Below are 23,690 nucleotides of genomic sequence, written 5' to 3'. Positions count from 1 at the left end.
GAGGAGGAGGGAATCAAATTGATACCAAGCCGAAGGCCAGGAGGAACAACTCTGTCTTACAGGCCGTGCGGAAAGAAATCAGATCCCGCAGGGCCCTGGTCTCATGAGACAGAGCATTCCCCCAGGCCGGAGCCAGAGTTGAAAAGGCCCTGGCTCTGGTCATGTCAGTCTGTTGGTTGTGAACTGGCTTTGTGCAGATAACTGGTGGTATTTATATCGACTGCAGAATAGTTCTGAAAGGCACAGAACTCTAACCTAACAACATATTGATGAGAAGAAGTTTACAATCAAGTAGACAAAATTACAAATGCAAAGTATAGGCAGGGCCTAAAATTTGGACCATTGCAGTTGTCCTATTGGAATCGAGTAACTTATTTGGGCAGATAAACATACCTGACTTTCTCCCACTAGTGAAACCTGCAATCAGGGTATCGAAATGTTTCCGGGTTGTGTGGTTGACATGTGGATACCTACCTTAGAAACTAATTGCTTGTTAATTCCTCCAGGGGGAATGCTTTTGCAGTTATCATCTCAGGAAGCTAATTAAAATAGGACAGCCTGCCTGCTGTCAGCTACTTATGATTATTTGTCCATATAAGAATATTATTTTTTTGTGCTCTATGGTTCTTTGCAAGCCTCACTGAAACTTTATTTAAAAACTTCTCATCACCAATATATTGCTGTTACAGTCCCGTGCCTTGTAGCACTGTTTGTGGTTATAGTATAGAACGCTGCCCTTGTATGTGATGTATTGTTTAAGAGAGAGAGGGAGAAAATTAACCAAATTCATATTACAGTATGGGAATATGAGGTAGGGTATCTACACAATCATTTCTTTGACATTTAACATTTTTCATAAAATCATAGAGTTGGAAGGAACCCCAAGGGTCATCTAGTCCAGCCCCCTGCAATGCTGGAATCTCAGCTAAAGCATCCATGAGAGATGGCCATTGAGCTTCTGCTTAAAAAGCTGCCTGTGCCTACAGCTTGTTGTAATCCTTAACAGGAAGAAGAGGAATGAGGTTCACTGTCTTGAGGTCCTTGGGAAAAGGTCACACAGAATCACAGAGTCACAGAGTCGGAAGGGACCCCTAGGATCTTCTAGTCCAACCCCCACCCCACCCCTGGCACTCTGCAATGCAGGAATTTGCAGGTGGCCCATATAGGAATCAAACCCACAATCGTGTGTGCATGTGCATGCGCATAATGGATTTGGCGCTGTAGGTCACAGACTTCCAAGCCATTCACCTCCTTTCCATCTGGTCCTTCTTCCCAGGACTTCAAGGCAATGCGCACAACTCTTCCTTTTCCTTTCTCACCATAGCAACTCTGTGAGGAAGGTTTGTCAGAGATGATGATAACTGTGGGAGCGTTGCTTTTGCTAAGAGGAGACAGGTATCGAGACTCCAAGTAAGTGCATGTTGTGCAGTGCAAAGGATTTGGTGCAGGCTTCCTGGCCTGCTGTGGAGTTGCCTGCAGCTGAGGACTGTGATCCTGCTTAGCTATTGGGCGCCTAGTCAGCTCTCCAAGGAGAAAGCTGTTGAGAGCCCAGGTGTCCCCCTAAACTAGCGGTGCAGAACCTCTGGCCTGCAGGCCAATCCTGGCCCACCAAGGAGTCCAGTTTTGCTCAAGATGGCTCCCCCCCCCAAAGACACATCCACCTGTCATCACTATGATGGGCAGGGTGTGGAGTTCTGCTTTGCACTGACTGTGCCCATCGCTTCCCTGCGGGGTGGTAAAAGTGAGGTTTTCTGTCCTCTTGTCCTCTAAGGTAAGACCGACGATCTTTGGAAACGGGGAGTAGCATGGGTCAACTCCCCTGTGGGTAAAGCTGCCGCCGCATGCGCTGCCACGATCCTCTTCCTCGGAACAGTTGCATTGGTCACAGTGTGTAAGTTTAACTCTTCTAGCAAAGGAACCTCCCCCCCCCCCCCATTGCCTTAGCTGGTTTAACTTCAGTGTAAAGAATCCTTTAAAAAAGAGAGAGAAAAGAATGGCATCAAGAAGAAGCCCCTTATCTTCCCTTTGATTTCAGTGAACGAGATGAGAGTCCAATTTTACACACGCACACACAGTGATTTCAATGGCATTTCAGTGTTGCCCTTGAATAGCTCAAAGACTTTTAGTGACTAACTAGGCCAGGGGTCAGCAAGGTTTACCTTGCCTGGGCCAGTTCACTCCAGCAGAGATCCCTCTGTGGGCCGGTGATTTCGGGCGTCTCTGTCTGTGCAGACGTGATTTCTGCCACCGCGGAAGCGAGTCCCCGCATCACACTGTGCCAGTTTAGCGTAGCGCACGGGGACAGGCCGACTGGGCGGCTCGGTTTGGAGGTGTCTTGTGGGCTGGTTAAACGACCTCTGTGGGCCTCTTGTGGCCCATGGGCTGTGGGTTGCGAACCCCAGAACTAGGCAGGTGTAGATTCACGTTGCAATCAGCAGTGATACTACCTGTCCCTAGAAAAATGGCATTGCCCCTGTTTTAGACAAAAGAGTCCCCTGTCCTGTTCGGACTTCAAATGGGACATGTTTTTCCCCATATTTGAGCTCAGCCAACCCCAAATGGTGGTTGCATTGCTGTTGGTGTGACTGACAAGGAGCCTGGCCCTGCGTGAACAGCAACAGGCAGAAGGGAGAAGGAACAACCTCTCCCTTACCCCCTCCAGTGTTGTGGTGTAGTGGTTAAGAGCGGTGGACTCGTAATCTGGTGAACCGGGTTCGCTTCCCCGCTCCTCCACATGCAGCTGCTGGGTGACCTTGGGCCAGTCACACTTCTCTGAAGTCTCTCAGCCCCACTCACCTCACAGAGTGTTTGTTGTGGGAGAGGAAGGGAAAGGAGAATGTTAGCTGCTTTGAGACTCCTTCGGGTGGTGATAAAGTGGGATATCAAATCCAAACTCTTCTGCTTCTTCCTCCTTTCCTCTGGCTGTTGCACCTCCTCAGCCACTGCCCATCGGTCTAGCATGATGCAATTCCACCACAACTTGGCCCCCTTTGCTGCCCCGACCTGACCTCTCCTCCTCCTTCCACCTGTTCCACATGCAAGCCCCTTCAGGTATACTTACATAGGGTAGAACCACACTTCCAGCTGGCATAAAACTAGTGTGTTGGTATGCCCACTCTTTCATTCCTCCTTTCTTTCTAGATGTTCTCAATTATAAAAAGCATGTGCAAGTGTTAGCAGCACAGCAGAAGGTTCGGGATTTTGCTAATACCTACTACCCAAAGGGGAACAGTCTGAATGGTAAGCAATGTGTTTTGGTCAGAGTTTTCAGAAAGCTTCTTTCTCTGCAAGTGTCTCCCCAACACTGCTTAGGGTCGTTTCCCCCAGTATTTTTCCATTTCTGAAAATGTTAATACACCACCGTGTCATAAAAATATAGCAGTGGTTCACAATAAAAGCCTATTCCAATTGCTCAGCTGGAATAAAGCCTGCTGGGGAAAGGGGTGGATTGCCAGTGAAATGTGACGGTCTTATAGATTTTTTTAAAAAAAGTTTCCTAGGCTGGATATGCCCCTAGCAGAAACCCGAAAGAAAGGTTGGAGGCTCCAAGTGAAAAGATAGGACTTTACTGAATAAAGGAGTCCATCGGGTCAGCCTCCTAAAAATTCTGAGGGAGGCTGAAATGATCTTCACAAGCATCTACTCCTACACACTTCTAACCTAGACACGTGATTACAAATAACCAACCAATTAATTATATCAGACTTCCCATAGCAATTGCAACCCACAGTTGTCATTCTAAACCAATCAGACATCCTTAGGCTCTTCTGATCAGTAGTGGCGGCGCTTCATGCTCTGGCACCGGGGGGCGGACAGCAGGTGGGGGCAGGGCTGGCACGCTTCCTGGGGACGTAGCGCGACCCGCGGAAGCATAGCGTGCATCCTGGGGGTCAGCATGGCGTGCATCTTGAGCAGGGGTCAGCAAACTTTTTCAGCAGGGGGCCTGTCCACTGTCCCTCAGACCTTGTGGGGGGCTGGACTATATTTTGAAAAAAGAAAAGAAAAAAAGAATGAATTCCTATGCCCCACAAACAACCCAGAGATGCATTTTAAATAAAAGCACACATTCTACTCATGTAAAAACACACTGATTCCCGGATGGTCCACGGGTCTTGAGCATTGGGGTAGCCATGCCTCAGCTTTCCCCTTTTGCTCTATAATCTTATCCTGCTTCTCTGCCTCAAACTGACAGGAGTGCAGACTGTGACCCGTTAGCTAACAGCGCTGGTCTGGAAGTGAATCCCAGGCATATCTTAGGCTGGAAATGACTTTTGTCACAAAGCCTGTAATGGACTGACTCAACATTAAAAAAACAAAATCTCTATCTCTCTATCTATCTCTCTATCTCTCTCTCTCTCTATCTCTATCTATCTATCTATCTATCTATCTATCTATCTATCTATCTATCTATCTATATCTATATCTATCTATCATCTATCTATCATCTATCTATCTATCATCTCTATCTCTATCTATCTATCATCTATCTATCTATCTATCTATCTATCTATCTATCTATCATCTATCATCTATCATCTATCTATCTCTATCTCTATCTCTATCTCTATCTCTATCTCTATCTATCTCTCTATCTCTCAGATCTATCTATCTATCTGTATTGCAGACTTTTCTGGGGGGGGGATGTGTTGTCTATTTATGCTTATATAACAGATGGCTCCCTGTGGAGCTCAGAAATCACTGCCTAAGACCCTTCCTTAGGGTCTACCAGAGTCACCTGCAACTCAATGATCAAAGCAGCACCAGATGTCTGCATCTATGTGCCATATTAATTCCCTACAGTTCCTGAGAGTGATGCTATATTGTGAGCATTGTGTGACACTAAGCAGGCATCTAGACTGGTGCTAATGCTTCCCACAACCAAATAACCCTGACCGAGTAAGAGGCTCATCAGAGGCTACTTTGCTCCAGGTCCCTCTAAGCTGCACCTGGCCGTGTTCACCATACCTGCGCCTCCCCTGGGCTTTGCATGCTTCTTCTGACATGCACACATGGGCATTTGGTCCTTAAATTCTCAAAATAGGAGATGGCCAAGGCTGGGTTGAAAACTGTGCCAAGGGCCCCATCAAAGTAGTACCCCTTCAACTTAGGCTGGTGAGGAGCACAAGGTCATATCCACACCAACATCGGTTTAGTCTTGCTGGCCACATGACCTGGAAAGCTGTCTGTGGACAAATGCTGGTTCCCTCGGCCTGAAAAGCAAGATGAGCGCCGCACCCCATAGTCACCTTTGACTGGTCTTAACTGTCCAGGGTGCTTTACCTTTACCTTACATACATTTAAAGCTCATTCAGCACACATTTAAAGTGCTTGACTTCCCCCAAAGAAACATGGGAACCATTGCAAGCACTTAAAGAAGAAGGCGCAATGCTCTGGCAGGGTGCAAGAGCTCTCCCGCCTCCTTCCCAAAACATGAGCAGCTTTTGCCCAGCTTTGGTAAGGAGGTGGGTTAGCTCTTGCACCCTGTCAGAGCACCGCGTCTTCTTCCCCAGGCATGCACCTCCAGATGGTGGAGACGTCAGGTGCCGTCCTGGCATCTGGGCATCTTCACTTGGTTGCAAATGGTGTAAAATGCGCCCAGCGCCTGGCTGATTTCTAACGCTGCTGTGTCTCCACACTTGAAGGCAGCAATGATTCTGAATCTCAGTTGCTGGAAGCCACAGGAGGGGGTGATTCTCTTCTGCTCGGATCCTGTTTCCCACTGTTGGCCACTGTGAGAACAGGATGCTGGACTAGGTGGGCAGAAGCTTCCCAGACTTTGGGAAGGAGGCGCATGGCCCGTGTCCTGATTTTTCTCAGCATATGCAAATGTACCCATGAGCCTAATAATAATAATAGTTATTATTATTATTATTATTATTATTATTATTATTATTATTATTATTATTTATACCCTGCCCTCCCCAGCCAAGACTAGGCTCAGGGCGGCTAACACCAGGTATAAAAACAATTGATTGAAATACAACTTAAAAAACAAGATTAAAATGCAACATTAAGCCTGATGCTCCCCTGCATGGGAGAATGTAGGAAGATGATTTGAAATAGATATAGATTGTGATTTAAGATCTTGACCTGGATTCTTGTAAACCTTTTAGATCATGGGAAATTTGCAATGGTTGTGAACTTATCGGACTACTTTGTCAATCTGACCATGCTCAACGAAGAACTGCAACATGAAATTGGTAAGTAATGCTGAGACCATCGTGATGAAGAACCGGAGTGGAAAAGGAGCCTCCCCTTAGGCTCCACCTTCTGAAGGTCACTTTTCTACATGGCTCTCGAATGTATGGGGGTGGGCTGCTTGGGGTAGGTCAAGCACAGCTGGTAAAAGGCACTTCTAGTGACAAAGCTCAATCCAGGAGCACCTCTAGTTGCATACCGGCTCCTTTAGAAGGATTGCAACTCTACCCAGGACAGGCAGTTGTACCAATTTTGTGGCCAAGTGAACTACTCCCACACAGTGCTGTTGTATTCCCAGGATTCATGCTTGGCTTATTTCCTCTCATCCATCTCATCTCTGTGTCCAGGCACCAGTCAAAGGCCTGTGTAGCTTCTGCTGATTCACATGTTATTGAGAAATAGAGTGGAGTGTCCTCAGTGTTCTGATGGCACCTTCCCCCAAAACTCCAAATGGCCACTCCCAGCAGCTTCATATAAACATTGAATAATATTGGGGTTAAAATAGTGCCCTGTGCCACTCAATAGTGTAACCACATGTCTTTTGAGGTCCAAGTGGACTCAGTGGCATGGAGTGCCTTCTTTCAGCCCAGCTGAAATCCCTATCTGGACAGGGGTAGCCTGACCTCTGCATTCTAAGCCCTGGTAGCCCCTAGGTTGGAATACTGCAATGTGTTATACTGCCTCCGAAGACTGTTTGGAAACTTCAGCTGGTGCAAAATGCAATGGCCAGATTGTTCACCAGAACAAGACAGTTTGAGCATATAACACCAATCCTGGCACAACTGCATTGGCTGCTGAGCAGTTTCCGGGCCCATTTCAAAGTGTTGGTGTTGAACTCTACAGTGGTGCCCCGCAAGACGAATGCCTCGCAAGATGGAAAACCCGCTAGACGAAAGGGTTTTCCGTTTTGGAGGTGCTTCGCAAAACGAATTTCCTATGGGCTTGCTTCGCAAGACGAAAATGTCTTGCGAGTTCCTGCGGGTTTTTTTTCCTTCCCCCCTTTTTCTCAAGCCGCTAAGCCGCTTAACAGCTGATCCGCTAAGCTGCTAAGCCACTTATCAGCTGATCCGCTAAGCCCGCTAAGCCGCTAATAGCGCTAATCCGCTAAGCCGCTAATGGGCTTGCTTTGCAAGACGAAAAAACCAGAAGACGTAGAGACTCGCGGAACGGATTCTTTTCGTCTTGCGAGGCACCACTGTAAAGCCTTGCATGGCTCAGGACTTCAATAGGATTGCCTCTCCCCATGCAAACTGACCCGGACCCTGGGCTTGTCTTCTGAGGCCCTTCTCTATGTCCCCCCATCCCAGAGGTGTGCGAAGGGTTACAACATGAAAACATGCCTTTTCTGTGGTGGCAAAAACATTCCTCTTTACCCAGGCCTATGGCTGTTAAATAATCTGTGGCTCGTGAAAGTGTGGGTTAGAGGACTGTTGTTATTATGATTGTTTTATTATTAGGCTTTATTATTAGAGCCAGTGTGGTGTAGTGGTTAAGAGCGGTAGTCTCGTAATCTGGTGAACTGGGTTCGCGTCTCCGCTCCTCCACATTCAGCTGCTGGGTGACCTTGGGCTAGTCACACTTCTCTGAAGTCTCTCAGCCCCACTCACCTCACAGAGTGTTTGTTGTGGGAAAGGAGAATGTTAGCCGCTTTGAGACTCCCTAGGATAGTGATAAAGCGGGATATCAAATCCAAACTGTTCTTCTCTTCTTCTTCTAGACTGTCTCTCAGTATGCTTTAAATTATGTTTTTATTACTGTTGTTCTGTAATGTGTTTTTAATGTTGTACACTGCCCTGGGATCTTTTGATAATGGGTGGTATATAAATTGAATAAATAATATAAATAAATAAAAAATAACCACAATGAGGGCAAAAAAGCACTTGATCAATGCTACTCTCTGGACCACTGCAGCACAGTGCGCCCCCCATTCCCATTCCATGGAGCTGGCCCAGAAGGATCCCATGGGCAGTAGTATCAAAAGCCACCTAAAGATCAAGAAGCGGGAACTAGGTTGTGCTCCCTTTGTCCTGTTCTCTTGCCGAGGTCATCCCTCAATGTAATCAAGGGTAACTCTGTCCCATGACCAGGCCTGAATCCAGATTCGAATGGATCTAAATCTCTGTCATCCAAGAATCCCTGTAGCTGCCTCACCACTATTTTTTTCCATCACCTCCCCCTAACTCCCCACCCCCAAAGGTATTTGTGATGGGTCAGAATAGATTTAAGTCTAAGGCAGGGTTTCCCAAACTTGGGTCTCCAGCTGTTTTGGGACTACAACTCCCACCATCCCTGACCACTGGTCCTGCTAGCTAGAGATGATGGGAGCTGTAGTCCAAAAACAGCTGGAGACCCAAGTTTGGGAAACCCGGGTCTAAGGGGTCTATGACTAGTTTCTTTAGGAGTGGCGTAGCGTGGGTTGTCAGCACCCGGGGCAAGGCAAGTAATTTCCGCCCCCTAACCCGTGGATTTGCACCCGCTAACCCTAACCCCCAGATGTTGCGCCCGGTGCGGCCGGCCCCCCTGCACCCCCACGCTACGCCACTGGTAGTCACACCACCACCTCTTTCAAGGCAGCAGGGACCATCCCCTCATGCAATGAAGCACTAACTACTTTCTGTTAGATATAAGAAGCAAAGAGGGACAGAAGTCAAGGCAAGTGGCCAGGCATATAGTCATTAGCATATGGGTAGGCAAACTAAGGCTCAGGGACCGGATCTGGCCCAATCACCTTCTAAATCTGGCCCACAGACGGTCTGGGAATCAGCATGTTTTTTCATGAGTAGAATGTGTGCTTTTATTTAAAATGCATCTCTGGGTTATTTGTGGGACATAGAAATTCTTCCTTCCTTCTTTTTCCCCCTTCAAAATATAGTCCGGCCCCCACAAGGTCTGAGGGACAGTGGACTGGCCCCCTGCTGAAAAAGTTTGCCGACCCCTGCACTAGAGAAAATGCAGTGCAAGCTGCCCAATGATCCTTGCTGCTTGCACTGGTCCATTGTTGGCATGGTTATGTCCTCCAAGCAGTGTTTGGATGACTTCAGTGCAAGTCTAAACGGCCCTAAATGGCCTCGGTCCTTTATACCTGAAGGAGTGTCTCCACCCCCATTGTTCTGCCTGGACACTGAGGTCCAGCATCAAGGGCCTTCCGGCAGTTCCCTCACTGTGAAAAGTGAAGCTACAGGAAACTAGGCAGAGAGCCTTCTCAGCAGTGGCGCCCACACTGCGGAACGCCCTCCCATCAGTTGTTAAGGAGATGAGTAATTACAGTGGTACCTCGGGTTACAGATGCTTCAGGTCACAGACGCTTCAAGTTAGACTCCACTAAGCCAGAAATAATACTTCGGGTTAAGAACTTTGCTTCAGGATGAGAACAGAAATTGTGTGGTGGTGACATGGCGGCAGCGGGAGGCCCCATTAGCTAAAGTGGTGCTTCAGGTTAAGAACAGTTTCAGGTTAAGAACGGACCTCCGGAACGAATTAAGTTCTTAACCCAAGGTACTACTGTATATAACATTTAGGAAGGCACCCCGGTATAGGGAAGCTTTTAAGGTTTAATGTTTTACTATGTTTTTATATATGCTGGAAGCCACCCAGAGTGGCTGGGGCAACCCAGCCAAATGAGTGGGGTACAAATGAAGAAGAAGAGGAAGAGGAAGAGGAAGAGGAAGAGGAAGAGGAAGAGGAAGAGGAAGAAGAAGAAGAAGAAGAAGAAGAAGAAGAAGAAGAAGAAGAAGAAGTAATCTTGAGCCACTTGTGCTCTAGTCTTCATCTGGCTCGCTTCATAGCACAAAGCTCACCAGAATACCAAGGAACCAGTCAGCTCCACAAGACTGGAGAGGTGGCTTGGGTGTCATAATGGCAGCTGCCCAGTTCACCATGCCATTCCATAGTGAAACCAGGGCCACATTCTCGAGGTAGGGATGCCTCTGAGGCCCGGTTGCTAAGAATCACAACTGAGGAGAGCCCTGTTGTGCTTAGATCCTGCACGTGGGCTTCCCATGGAGGTATCTGGCTGGCTGCTGTGAAAGCGGGTTGCTGGACTAAAAAAGGTAAAGGACCCCTGACAGTTAAGTCCAGTCGTGAACAACTCTGGGGTTGCAGCGCTCATCTTGCTTTACAGGCCGAGGGAGCTGGTGTTTGTCCACAGACAGTTTTTCTGGGTCATGTGGCCAGCATGACTAAGCCGCTTCTGGTGAAACAAGAGCAGAGCACGGAAATGCTGTTTACCTTCCCGCCGGAGTGGTACCTATTTATCTACTTGCACTTTTTGGCATGCTTTCGAACTGCTAGGTTTGGCAGGAGCTGGGACCGAGTAATGGGAGCTCACCCTGTTGTGGGGATTCGAACCGCCAACCTTCTAATTGGCAAGCCCAAGAGGCTTAGTGGTTTAGACCACAGTGCCTACATGGGCCCATTTTGACCTGATCCCACAGAGCTCTTCTCATGTATTTATAAGCTGCTACTTTAAATACATTATGAGAGATTGTAATGAAATAGATGCATGTAATTCATTTTGAGTTTGTAATTTATTAATTTTTAGAAGAAAAGCACAAGAAAAATCCGCACAGACCTACTACACACTAAATCTCCTGTTTTGCTCTTTTTCTGGCTTGGATCAAAGATGATATTCGGCAGAAACTTAATTCAGGATGGAGGGTCTTTAGATGGAACATCTACTTGTTTTCCAATGACAAAGTATCATGGGCAGCTGCTGTGAATAGATGTCAGGAGGTTAATACCCAAATGGCTTCCATTACAAACCAGGAAGAACAGGTGAGCTGGACACATACAAATTAGGAATAATCTTGCACAGGCTAATGGTTTCATTTATTATTTTACCTGTAAACCACTTCTATACTGCTTAATATATAGAAATATCTCTAAACAGGGCAGAGCAGATTACAAACACAAATATTACAAAAGTATAAAATCAAACCATTGATCATACAACACTAATAAAAATATACTGATATCAGAACTGGAATTTTGCTAACCCTTTATCTACAGTGAACACCTCTTAGTCTAATGACTCTCTCAGGAGTAAACCCACCATCCCAGGACTCAAGCAAACTCACAGGTGACTCCAACATCTCTCCCAACAACATCTCTCCTGAGCCTGCTGGCCTCACCCTGGCCTCTCACTCTAGGGTTTATGGGCAGGAATCAAGGTCTGATGGAGCTTCCTCAGGCTGCCCACTACTGTACTGTGTCCCATTGATCAGCTGCACCATACATATGAGTTTTATTCCTTTTCGGTGCCTACAAAGGTCACCTGCAGCCAGAGAGGCAAGACAATTTCAGTTCTCTCCACTTTTGGTGGTGCCTGTTTCACGCTCTAGGACTCACAAATGGAACATAGATATGCAGAATGGCATATCTACAACCCATCAGAACATAAGAGGAGCCTGCTGGATCAGCAAATGGCCCATCTAGTCCAGTATCCTGCTGTCATAGTGGCCAAAGAGATGCCTGTGGGAAACCCATGAGTGGGATCCAAGCACTAAAGCACTCTTCCCCTCCCACATTCTCCAGCAGCTGGCATTCAGAAGCATTGCTACCAATCCACGCAAAGTCTGACAACAAAACATTGCACCACTTATTGATGGGCTTGAGTAATTTAAACTATTATATAATTACGCAAATTATGTCCTCATTACATTATTCCACTCCATTTATTTCAGTCCAGATGAAATGTAATTCAATTGGGGGAAATGTAATCAAATATGTTTTGTTTCCAGATTGAAATTACAGTGGTGCCCCACAAGACGAACGCCTCGCAAGACGAAAAACCCGCTAGGCGAAAGGGTTTTCCGTTTTGGAGGCGCTTCGCAAAATGAATTTCCCTATGGGCTTGCTTCGCAAGAAGAAAGCCCATAGGGAAATCTCCGGGGACCTCTTTTAAATGCTAGCGGTGGGGAGCAAAGCCTTTCCCCCCCCCTCTGGCCTTCAGAAGAGGTCCAGGAAGGCTGGCGGGGGCCGAAAGGCTTTGCTCCCCACCGCCAGCATTTTAAAAGCAGTCCGGAATAGCAGGGAAGCACTTCCCGCTATCCCGGATGGCTTTTGAAGGCAGGCGGGGGGGGGGAGCAAAGACTTTCGCCCCCCGCCGGCCTTCAGAAGAGGTCCCGGGGTTTTTTACTTCTCCGCTGTCCCGGGGTGATTTAAAAGCCCCCGGGAAGGCAGGCAGGGGGGACAAAGACTTTTGCCCCCCGCCAGCCTTCAGAAGAGGTCCTGGACCTCTTTTAAAATGCTGGGGGATGGCTTCGCTGCCACCCGCCAGCATTTTAAGATCGCCCCGGGACAGCGGAGAAGTCTCCGCTGTCCCAGGAAGGCAGGCGGGGGGGGAAGCAAAGACTTTCGCCGCCCGCCGGCCTTCAGAAGAGGTTGGGGGACAGACTGTCCCCGGACCTGGTCTGAAGGCGGTTTCCATAGGAACGCATTGATTGATTTTCAATGCATTCCTATGGGAAACCGTGCTTCGCAAGACGAAAAACTCGCAAGACAAAAAGACTTGCGGAACGAATTAATTTCGTCTTGCGAGGCACCACTGTATCATCATCAGCAGCAATTACCTATCATATTTGGATTGAATCACAGATATTTTTCAGATCTTTTACAGTCATCTCGCGTTGAATGTGCTTCAGGTTGAGTGCTTTCAGGTTGCGCTCCGCGGCAACCCGGAAGTAACGGAGCGTGTTACATCCGGGTTTCGCTGCTCACGCATGTGCAGATGCTCAAAATGATGTTGCGCACATGCGTGGAAGCGGCAAAACACGACCCGTGCAGTCGCGGCTTACATTTTATTCAGGATGCGAATGGGGCTCCGGAACAGATCCCGTTCGCATCCTGAGGTACCACTGTATAAGGTTTTTTGGTTACATTTTTGAGATTTTACATTCCTGAGAGTTATGCTTAATTTTTTTATTTTGTATGTTTTTATTGTTGTAAGCTGATTTGAGACTTAGATGGTGAACAATGGATTTTTTTATTTTAGAAAATAACTACCTAATAAATTTCCAAGCTATACACGGGACAAATAAGTAAACAGTAGCAATTTCTGCCTCTGTTTCCAGCAGAATTCTCAAAAATTCCTAAACATGACACTTTCGTTTATAGCCCTACATGCCCAATAAAGACTTTGAGTCTGATTTGTTCTGTTCTGTTGAAGATCTATATAGATACAGAAGCTAGGAATAAGAAACACAATTTCTGGATTGGCGTCAAGAAGAACCCAAAGAAACCTCATGGTGTCGAATGGGTTAGTGGTGTGGATGCTACAGTAACGTGAGTTTGTGAACAAAATTTCCTTATCTCCTGCACTGCATTCCTTTTCCTTTTTTTTTTAAACAAGAGCTCCTGGTATTCTTTGAATCTAGAATCCAGCACTGGTTTTGTTTTTCACAAGATACAGGCTTCCATTGAGAGCCAGTGTAGTGTAGTGGTTAAGAGTGGTAGTCTCGTAATCTGGGGAACCGTGTTCGCTTCCCCGCTCTTCCACATGCAGCTGCTGGGTGACCTTGGGCTAGTCACATTTCTCTGAAGTCTCTCAGCCCCACTCACCTCACAGAGTGTTTGTTGTGGGGGTGGAAGGGAAAGGAGAATGTTAGCCGCTTTGAGACTCCTTAGGGTAGTGATAAAGCGGGATATCAAATCCAAACTCTTCTTCTTCTTCCATTGCAAACATTTTTAACTGTTCTGTCAATGAGGAGTGGGCTGGTAGTGTTCTTACTGCCCAGTCACATCAGAAACACTCCAAAAGGACACACACTAATACTTGGTATTTGGCAATGTTTGATCGGGGGCACAGACATTGTTAGACCTGGATACATGGGACCCAGAAGCTGAATTCTCAAGTCTCAGTGTTTCAAGTATCAATGAATCTCTGCAGGTCACTTTGAGAACACCATATGATCATAGAATCTTAGACTTGGAAGGATCCCTGGGGGTCTTCTGGTCCAACCCCCTGCAATGCAGGAATCTCAACAAAAGCATCCCTGACAGATGATGGCCACCCAACCTCTGCTTAAAAACCTCCAAGGAAGGAGAGTCCACCACCTCTTGAGTGAGGCCTTTCCACTGTCCAACAGCTCTTACTGTAAGAAAGTTCTTCTTGATGTTTAGTTGGAAACTCCTTTTTCTGTGACTGCTCTTAAGCAGACGATAGCAGAGTAAACAAAGTCTCTCAATAGTAAAATAGAAACTTTGAAGGGGGGAAAATAGATTAAAAATGGAAAAGATTAGAAGGAACAGTCAATGAAATGAGGAATCAAAGTAAACCAGAGATTATTGAAATGGAAAAGTGGAATAAGAAATGACATAGAGGATCTAGATGAAACTATGTCAAGACTAGAAGGAACATCTGATGAAACAGAAGAACCCACTATACAAATGTACGGAGAAATGAAGCAACTAAATGATAAAGCTAAGATTCTGAGAAACAAAAATGAAGTTATAAATGGAAAGTGACAATTAAATGCAGACCTTTCTATCTTCCCCGGGAATTTACAACAGTGGTGTTAACAGCGGTGTACATAGCACCAACTGCAAATGCATGCAGGGCCATGAGTAGTATGCATGAAACCATCAATGCTAAATTGAGCAGATACCCAGAGGCTGTGCACATTATTGCGGGGGACTTCAATCACACAGATGTGAGGACAGTACTCCCAAAATTCCATCAGCACATTGAGTGTGCAACAAAAGGAGAAAATACTCTTGACAAGGTGTATACGAACATTAGACAGGCATACGGGGTCAAGACCTTGGCACACCTCGGTGGTTCAGAGCATGTGTCCCTGCTTCTGACACCAGTATACACACCCCTCAGGAAAAAAGGCCAGATACAAACACGGATGGTTTACGGTGTGGCCTGAGGGAGCCTCTCAGCAACTGCAGGACTGTTTCCAAATAGCATGTTTGGCTTCACTTCCTACATGAGGGCAAACTGGCAGCCTCTTTTTGTGTTTGTCTATTTAACTCCCTCTTTTCAGGGGGAACTTACAAGAAATCATTTCTGGCACCTCTCAGGTGGGCACCATTGCCATTCTAAAAGAACATGGTAAGAGCCAGCAAACTCTTTTTCTAGAAAAATAGCTCTAGTTAGGGTTTATATCACATATTTTCACAATAACCTTTAAATCAAATACATTGTTTCTTAAGCTGACTTCCCACCCTCACCACAACAGCATTTTTGTTCAGACCTTTTCTACTGCATTATATTTTCATCTATTATGAAAAATTCTCTTTTACAACTTTTTGGTCATTTTTCTTCCGCTGCTTTTATCTTGAAACCTATCTGCAATTTGATTTGATTATAATATATATATTATAAGCTTCTGTTCTTTGGGGAATAGCCCATTTAAACATTTTCTTCATTTCATTAATATCATTTTCCAAAAATGTTTAGATTTTTTACATGTCCACCGCAAATGAAAGAAAGACTCATCTACCTGCTTAAATCGCCAGCATTTACTTGACACATTTTTATATATCTTGGCAAGTTTATTTAGCATTAAATGCCACCTGTACATGATTTTAAGATCGTTTTCTCTTAATGTATAACAAGCCGTAAATTCCATAACTTATCCCAAGTAGCCATATCAATATTATGACCTAGGTCTTTGGCCCACTGTGTCATTGTTGCCTTAACCAATTCATCTTTAGTGTCCCATTCTAATAATATTTTAGAAATCAGTTTTTCATTACTGTCAAGCAACCCCATTCAGTACCAGATCCTTGTTCCATAAAACACATCCTTCTTAAATAGTTCATTTACTTGATACTGATACCAACCCACTACCAGGTCTTGCTTTTCTTTTCTTTTTTTAAGCTTATAACTGTTTTCAGCATAACAATATATCTTTGTAAGCCCCCCAATTCTCCTTCATATTTCTTTTTGAGCACAACCCTCTATGGGGGATAACCACAGTGGTGTTTTCCTTTCAAGTAGATAATTATACCTGGTCCATAATCCAAATAAATTCATCACAGAGTGATTTAAGAAGTCTTTATGCATAGTGGTATTTTTCTAGAAAAAGAGGTGCTGGAACTCACCCTGATCACCTCCCTTGTTCTCTTAGAATGGAAATGGCACTGTTGGAGAAGTGCTGTGAATGCTAGCTGAGATAAGCAATCCGGGAATCCAGCCATTTTTACAGTGATTTATTGGTAGCTTCGAAGTATTTACAAGAGTTCAAAGAACGACACCATTATGATCAGTCAGTTGCCTTGAATGGCAACTTCTGCTTCTTCCCCCAGCAAATCCATTTCCTAATCCCAGCCCCCCTTCTACCTCTGCTCCGAGAGGGGCTGGGCCCTGGAAATGGCCCTCCCCTCTCAGATTCATTCTCTCCCCACAGCCCTTTGTTTTCTTCCTCCTCCGAAGAAGAGCAACTGCTAATTAAAGGCACAGGATCTCTGTAAGTGCCCATTCTCCCAAAACTAAGTTTGCTTAAGTTCTGGCTGGGGAAAAAAGCCGTTTACGGACCTTCACTTTTTCATATCACAGATATGTGTAGCAACCATATCCTTCCAGATCCAACTATCTAGTGTGTGGTTTTTTTTTTAATACTATCCATTCCTTAATCCATGTCAAACATGCTGAATTAGGGCTCTTCTAAGCAGTTGCTATTGTGGGGTGGGATTCCATCACATATTGGCAAATTCAGGTTGTGTAATTAAAGACAGAAAGCACTATTGACTGGTCACAAATACCCCTTTTGAGGGAAGGGGCTGGAGAGGGTTGTGGTGGGACAGCTGCACACATTCTTGGGAGAACACAAATCATCATATAGGTTGGAAGCTGCTCAGAGTGGCTGGGGCAACCCAGTCAGATGGGTGGGGTAGAAATATAAAAACAACAACAATAGAAATAGAAATTGTTGTTCCAAACTGGGTTTAGGCCTGGCAACAGGACTGAGTCAGCTGAGCAAGACAGGAGTGTGACCTTGTGGACAATGTATAACAGTGGTTCTGATCCTACGCTTGGGAATGATTTGAGAAAAGAACAAACCATCACAAATATATATTTTTTTATAAATATTTATTAAAATTTTTGAATACAAATGCATAAATAATAAACAACATTACTTATATCATAACATAATTTCATCACTTCTTTGGACTCCCTCACGTCTCCCGCTCCCACTTACATCAATTTTCAAGCAAATTATCATCTTGTTTACGATCTTATATCCGCTCATTTAAGTACAATCTAGCAGTTCTCCAAAAGGTTTATATTTTCCTTAATCTCACTTATCATCAAATTCAAATCTAATTTAGTGGTGGACAGTTATTTTGATCTAGCATCCTTCTTAACATTCAACCAAATTACAGTATTTTTGTAAATAAATCTTGAATTTCTTCCAGTCTTCTTCAATCCTCTCTTCTCCCAGGTCTCGGATTCTGCCGGTCATCTCGGCCAGTTCCATATAGTCTATCAGTTGCATCTGCCATTCTTCCAGTGTGGGTAGATCTTGAGTTTTCCAGTTCTTAGCGATGAGTATCCTTGCTGCCGTTGTTGCATACATAAAAAATGTTCGGTCCTTCTTTAGCACCTTCTGACCGACATTACCCAGAAGGAAGGCCTCTGGTTTCTTAGTGAAGGTATACTTAAATACCTTTTTCAACTCATTATATATCATTTCCCAGAAGGCCTTCACTTTAGGGCAAGTCCACCAGAGGTGAAAGAATGTTCCTTCACTTTCTTTACATTTCCAACATTTATTTTCAGACAAATGGTATATTTTGGCAAGTTTAACTGGGGTCATGTACCATCTATATATCATTTTCATTACATTTTCCTTCAGAGCATTACATGCAGTGAAGTTCAGCCCAGTGGTCCACAACCTTTCCCAATCCTCAAACATAATGTTATGCCCAATGTCCTGTGCCCACTTTATCATAGCCGATTTAACCATTTCGTCTTGTGTATTCCATTTTAACAGCAAGTTATACATTCTTGATAGTACCTTAGTCTTTGGTTCTAACAATTCTGTTTCCAACTTCGATTTCTCCACCTGAAACCCTAACTTTTTGTCGTTTTTAAAGACTTCTTTAATCTGAGCATAATGTAACCAGTCTCGCACTTTATCCTTCATTTTCTCCAAACTCTGCAATTTCCAATTGTCTCCATCTTTTTCTAATATTTCCCAATATTTTGGCCATTTGGCCTCCATATTGGGTCTTTTTCGGGCCTTAGCTTCCAGAGGTGAAAGCCACCTTGGAGTTTTGTTTGCCAATAAGTCTTTGTATTTTGTCCAGACATTAAATACTGCTTTCCTGACATTATGGTTCTTAAAGGCCTTATTGATCTTAACCTTGTCATACCATAAGTCTGCATGCCAACCAAAAGCATTGTTAAAGCCTCCCAGGTCCAATACATCAGTGTCTTCGAGAAGTAGCCAGTCTTTTAGCCAGCAGAAAGCTGCGGCTTCATAGTACAGCTTTAAGTCTGGCAGGGCAAAGCCCCCTCTTTCTTTTGCATCAGTTAATATCTTAAACTTAATTCTGGGATTTTTGCCCTGCCAGACAAATTTAGAGATATCTCTCTGCCACTTCCGGAAGCACTCCGTCTTGTCCACAATCTGCAATGTTTGAAACAAAAACAACATTTTTGGCAATACATTCATCTTAATAGCAGCAATTCGGCCTAACAAAGAAAGCTTCAATTTTGTCCAACTGTCCAAGTCTCTCTTAATTTCAGACCAACATTTTTCATAGTTATCCTTAAATAGACTCAGATTCTTTGCTGTTATATTTACCCCTAGGTACTTTACTTTTTTAACCACAGTTAGTTCTGTTTCTCTCTGAAACCGTTCTGACTCTGTATCTGTCAAGTTTTTTCCCAACACCTTAGTTTTCTGTTTATTTAGTTTAAATCCCGCCACCCGACCAAAGTCTTGAATCAATTGTAATACTCTTTTTGTACTAGATTCTGGCTCCTGCAGGGTCAAAACTAGGTCATCTGCAAAGGCTTTAAGTTTATATTGTTTCGCTCCGACCTGAATCCCTTCCACCAACCGGTCCCCTCTAATCATATTTAAGAGCATTTCCAGAACCGAGATAAATAACAAAGGGGAAATCGGGCAGCCTTGTGGTCTTCCTTTTTCAATTTTGAACTCTTCTGTAACCACATTGTTAACTATCAATTTGGCCTTTTGTTCTGAATATATTGCCTCAATCCCATTTTCAAAACCCCGTCCCACTCCCATTTCTTTTAAATTTCCCTTCATAAATTTCCAAGAGATATTATCAAAGGCCTTCTCCGCGTCTATGAAGATTAGCACTGCTTTTGTGTTTATGTCTGTTTGCAGGAGTTCCAAAATGTCAATAATGTTCCTTGTATTAGCAAACATGTGTCTACCTGGGAGAAAGCCTGCCTGGTCTTTATGAATTGCTTCATTTAAAACTTTTTTAAATCTACTTGCCAAAACATCTGCAAATATTTTGTAATCCACATTTAAAAGGGAGATGGGACGATAGTTCTTAAGTTGTGTCTTTTCAGACTCCGATTTGGGTATCAATGTGATGAAAGCTTCCTTCCACGATTCCGGCGCCCTCTTCCCCTCTATAATTTCATTGCTGACCTCTATCAGTGGTTGTATCAAGTAGTCTTTTAATGTCTTATAATACTTGGAGGTCAGCCCATCTGGCCCTGGAGATTTGCCCAATTGCATGTTCTGAATGGCTTGTTCAATCTCTTGTCGTGTTATTTTGCTATTCAGGAGTGATCTATTTTCTTGCGACAGTTTTTTTAGTCCATTTTTTTCCCAAAAATTGTTTAATCTCAACCTCATCCTGCGGCCCTTGAGTGTATAATTTCTTGAAATATTTCTGAAAACATTTTCTAATCTCCGCGGGGTTCTGAATATTTCTTCCTTCAATTTCCAGATTTGTAACTGTATTTAATTTTTGTCTCTTCTTCAACTGCCAAGCTAGCAGTTTCCCACATTTGTTTGCCGATTCAAAGGTTTTTTGTTTCATTAGTTTAATCTTCCACTCTATTTCCTGGTTTATCAGTTTAGAATATTGTGCTTGATGAAGTTTGATTTCTCTCAGAATCGGCTGTGACTTCGGATTTAATCTTAACTTCTTCTCTAATTCTTTAATTTTCTCCAAGATCTTATCTTTCCTCTCATTTTGTGTTCTTTTCTTTACAGCATTCTGTTGTATCAAGAACCCCCTCATCACGGCTTTACTTGCATCCCAAATAGTTCTTTTTTCCACCGTAGTGTTCATGTTTATCTCAAAGTAGTCCTTCAAAACTTTTTGGGCCTTCTTAATGATCTCCTGATCTCTAAACAAATTGTCATTCATCTTCCATCTGAAGGAACCGGTTGGTAATAATGTCATGTCCATTTTCAGTGCATTATGGTCGGAGCAGGTCTTTGGGCAGATTTCCACCTTTCTGACCTTGGGTGCCAGACCTCTAGTTATCCATATTTGGTCGATTCTTGTCCAAGTCAGCTGGGCTTCAGAGAAAAATGTTCCTTCTCTTCCCAAGGGGTTCTTCATTCTCCAGATATCAATCCAATCCATATTGTCTGTCATTTCAAAGAAGGTCTTTGGTAGTCTTCCGTCTTTTGTAACATTTTGGCTTTGTGACTTATCCATGTTAGTTGATACGACCCCGTTCATATCTCCCATCATAATGATGTTGTTATAGTCCAGATAGTCCAGCATAATCTCATGCAACTTCTTGTAAAATTCCGATTTCCCTTCATTTGGGGCATAAATTCCTAATATCAGAATTTTCTCTCCTTGATGTTGTATTTCGATTGCCAAAATTCTTCCATGTTCATCTTTGAATAAAAATTTAGGTGAAAGGCTCTCTTTTGCGTATATCACCACGCCTCTCTTCTTTACTATGTCCGAAGATATGAATTCCTGGCCAAGCCTTTTATTTATTAACACTTTTCTGTGGAGCCTAGTCACATGTGTTTCTTGTAAACAAATAATGTCCAATTGTTCCTTTTTTAATATATGAAAAATTTTCCTCCTTTTTTCCGGGATGTTACAGCCATTTATATTCCAGCTCAAAAGTTGCAGAGACATCCTGAATAAATCTGGTTATTTTCCTTAGGGTGGAACTTTGTTCTCCGGGTCTTCAGGGTCCGAGGGTGCAGGTACCCCTGGTGGTTCAGGCCCCGAGGGTAGTTCAAGTCCTTTTTGAAGGTCCTCTCCGTATGCAGTCAGAAACTTATCTCTGTCTTCCAGTGTTCTAATTTTAATCTTCCCTCTAAAAGTGAAAGATAATCCTTGGGGAAAATCCCACCTGAAGATGATTGAATTGCTCCTCAACAGTCTTACTAGTTCCAAATAATCAGATCTAAGGTCCAACAGTTGTTTAGGAATGTCCTTGTAAATTTCAATTCTCTTGTCCGAAATGTCCAGTGACTTTCCGTAATGCAGGCCCAAAATCCTGTCCCTTTCCTCCTTTGATCTCAATGTTATCAGACAGTCTCTGGGCTTCTCTTTCTTTATAAGTCTTCCAAGCCTAAAAGCTGATACGATTTTAAAGTCTTTTTCCTCTAAGTTCCAAAACTTGGAAAATTCTTTAGTCAGAAACTCAGCTAGGTTGCCTTCTTCCGCTTCTGGTACCGACATTATCCTTAAGTTAGTCTCCCTGTTCTGCAGTTCTATCATAGAAAGATAGGTCTGATGTTCACCTACTTGTTTACAGAGTGGTCTTACCTCTTTTTCTAACTTTCCAAGTCTTTGGCTGGTATCCTCAGCCAATTTCCGATTTTCACCTGCATCCTCCTTCAATTCTCCAATTGCTTGTACATTCTGTGCTACTTGTCCAGTTAATCTATTTAGACATTCTGTGTTTTGATCGATTTTGGCTGTTTGCTGGTCAACTTTTTTATCCAAAGATTCCAATTTTTCAAGGATTTTCTCTAAAATGGAGCCGGTTGCTCCTGAGGCCATATCTTCCAATTGTAATTCCTCAGTTTCTCCCTCCCCTGCCCGTGGCAGAGAAGCAGCTTCTTCCTCAGAAGGCAAAGTAGGCACAGAAGATCTACGTGCCTGAGAGGCTGCGGTTAAGGTTGTTAAGGTTGTTTGTCTGGTTTTTGGTCCCTTTTTTCTTGCGCCACTCATTCCAGAGTTATCTAAAAGTCAAGGTCAAGCTGAGTTGTTCTCATGAGAACTCAACGGCCCAGATGGTGGCAGTCAAACAGGAGGCCGGGAAAAGGAAAGTAAAACAATGTCACTGCTATAAATCCCAAATCCTCTAGGGGGAGCTTAAAATGTCTTTAGGGAAGAGATCAATTCCAATAAAATTAATGAAATCAAATTTAATGTCCAGGAACCTTCAATAAAATAGGTTTTAGCAGAGTTAGTATTTAAAAACCACAATGTTTCAGACAGTGCTTACTGGCATTCCAGATATGCTTCAAAGTAGCAAGTCCAAACTCCCTCAGATTGTTTCAAAATTTAAGTTCAAAGTATCCAAACCTGCAAGCTGACTGCTCAGTTACTCAGGCAGTTCCAGCACCTGGGTTTCTTGCTTAAATTGTAATCCCAATAGAAGAAAGGTATCACAGTCCAGATAAGAGTCATAAAATCCAATGCTTAAAGTCCTTATTCTGCTTAAAGAGAAATTCAGTGGGTGCTCAGGTCAGTTAGGTTAAAAGTTCACTCTTTACCTCCACTCCTCCAGCTCTTTACTTTGAAGGTCAATGGCAGCGGAAGACGGACTTCCTGTTTTTCATCACTCCGCTTTCAGCCAAATTCAGGGTTTTTAGATCCCAAAATTTTGTAAAATCCTTGTTACTCACGGGTTGTTGCTTTCCGAATCAAAAATCAGGAAGAGAGGTCAGCGCTCACCGGCAGCAGCAGCGCAGCTTCGCTCCGTTGATTGCGAAACGACCCACAGCGCCGCTACCCCCCTCCGCGATCCGGAGCCCCTTACGGGGTTCCTTCAACGTTTCGGGGGTAGCTCCTGGCACCCGCCGGGTCCCGAGACCACAGGCTTCTGCTGCCTGTGGTTTTCCGATGTGGGTCTCCGCTTTGCCGTAGCGGACGACCCGTTCTCAACGGAGCCCTCTCTCCCTCTTAGAAGAGGGCAGCCATTGCCGTTCGCGCCGCCTCCGGAAGTCCCCAAACCATCACAAATATAAAAGAGGGTGTATGTGTTTTTAACATTTATATAATGCTGGAAGGTAGAGATGAAATAAGCATCCTTCCTGTACTAATTAGTGCTGCCTCTTCTTTTCAGATATTGGGATAGATCCACTGGCCAGCCAGATGCTGAAACGGGTGAAGACTGTATTTTAGTTAGCAGCAGGTGTCCCCTGCTACGTTGCTGGCATGACTATCCTTGCTTTTTGCAAACAAAATATGTTTGTAAGAAGTCACCTGATCCGAAGTTTATGGCTGCCATGCCTTAAGATGTAGGAATCAACCTACAGAAAAGCAGTCAGATAACACTGGATACAATAAAATGAAGAACAGTTCCATCTGTTGAAATAAATTGAAAATGTGCACCAACA

At 44.1% G+C, this 23,690-nt stretch overlaps 1 protein-coding gene across 3 annotated transcripts in view; it reads left to right on the top strand.

Annotated features, from left to right (window-relative positions):
* Positions 1–23,690, top strand: part of LOC310852035 (lithostathine-1-alpha-like) — a 27,868-nt gene extending 4,178 nt beyond the window's left edge. For 2 of the 3 annotated variants that reach the window (XM_083754743.1, XM_083754742.1), the window contains 6 exons: positions 1,772–1,891; positions 3,142–3,240; positions 6,114–6,200; positions 10,820–10,971; positions 13,364–13,479; positions 23,417–23,690. In XM_083754743.1, coding sequence (XP_083610869.1) covers positions 1,772–1,891; positions 3,142–3,240; positions 6,114–6,200; positions 10,820–10,971; positions 13,364–13,479; positions 23,417–23,588 — 746 coding nt within the window. In that variant the 3' untranslated portion in view covers positions 23,589–23,690. The remainder of the gene's footprint in view (positions 1–1,771; positions 1,892–3,141; positions 3,241–6,113; positions 6,201–10,819; positions 10,972–13,363; positions 13,480–23,416) is intronic. The other variant, XM_083754744.1, reaches the window with a different exon arrangement.

The sequence above is a fragment of the Podarcis gaigeae genome (genome assembly GCF_964106915.1).
Source record: "Podarcis gaigeae genome assembly, chromosome: 9".
Classification (NCBI taxonomy): Eukaryota; Metazoa; Chordata; class Lepidosauria; order Squamata; family Lacertidae; genus Podarcis; species Podarcis gaigeae.
The sequence above is the reverse complement of the archived record's forward strand: the minus strand, read 5'-3'. Positions and strand labels throughout refer to the sequence as shown.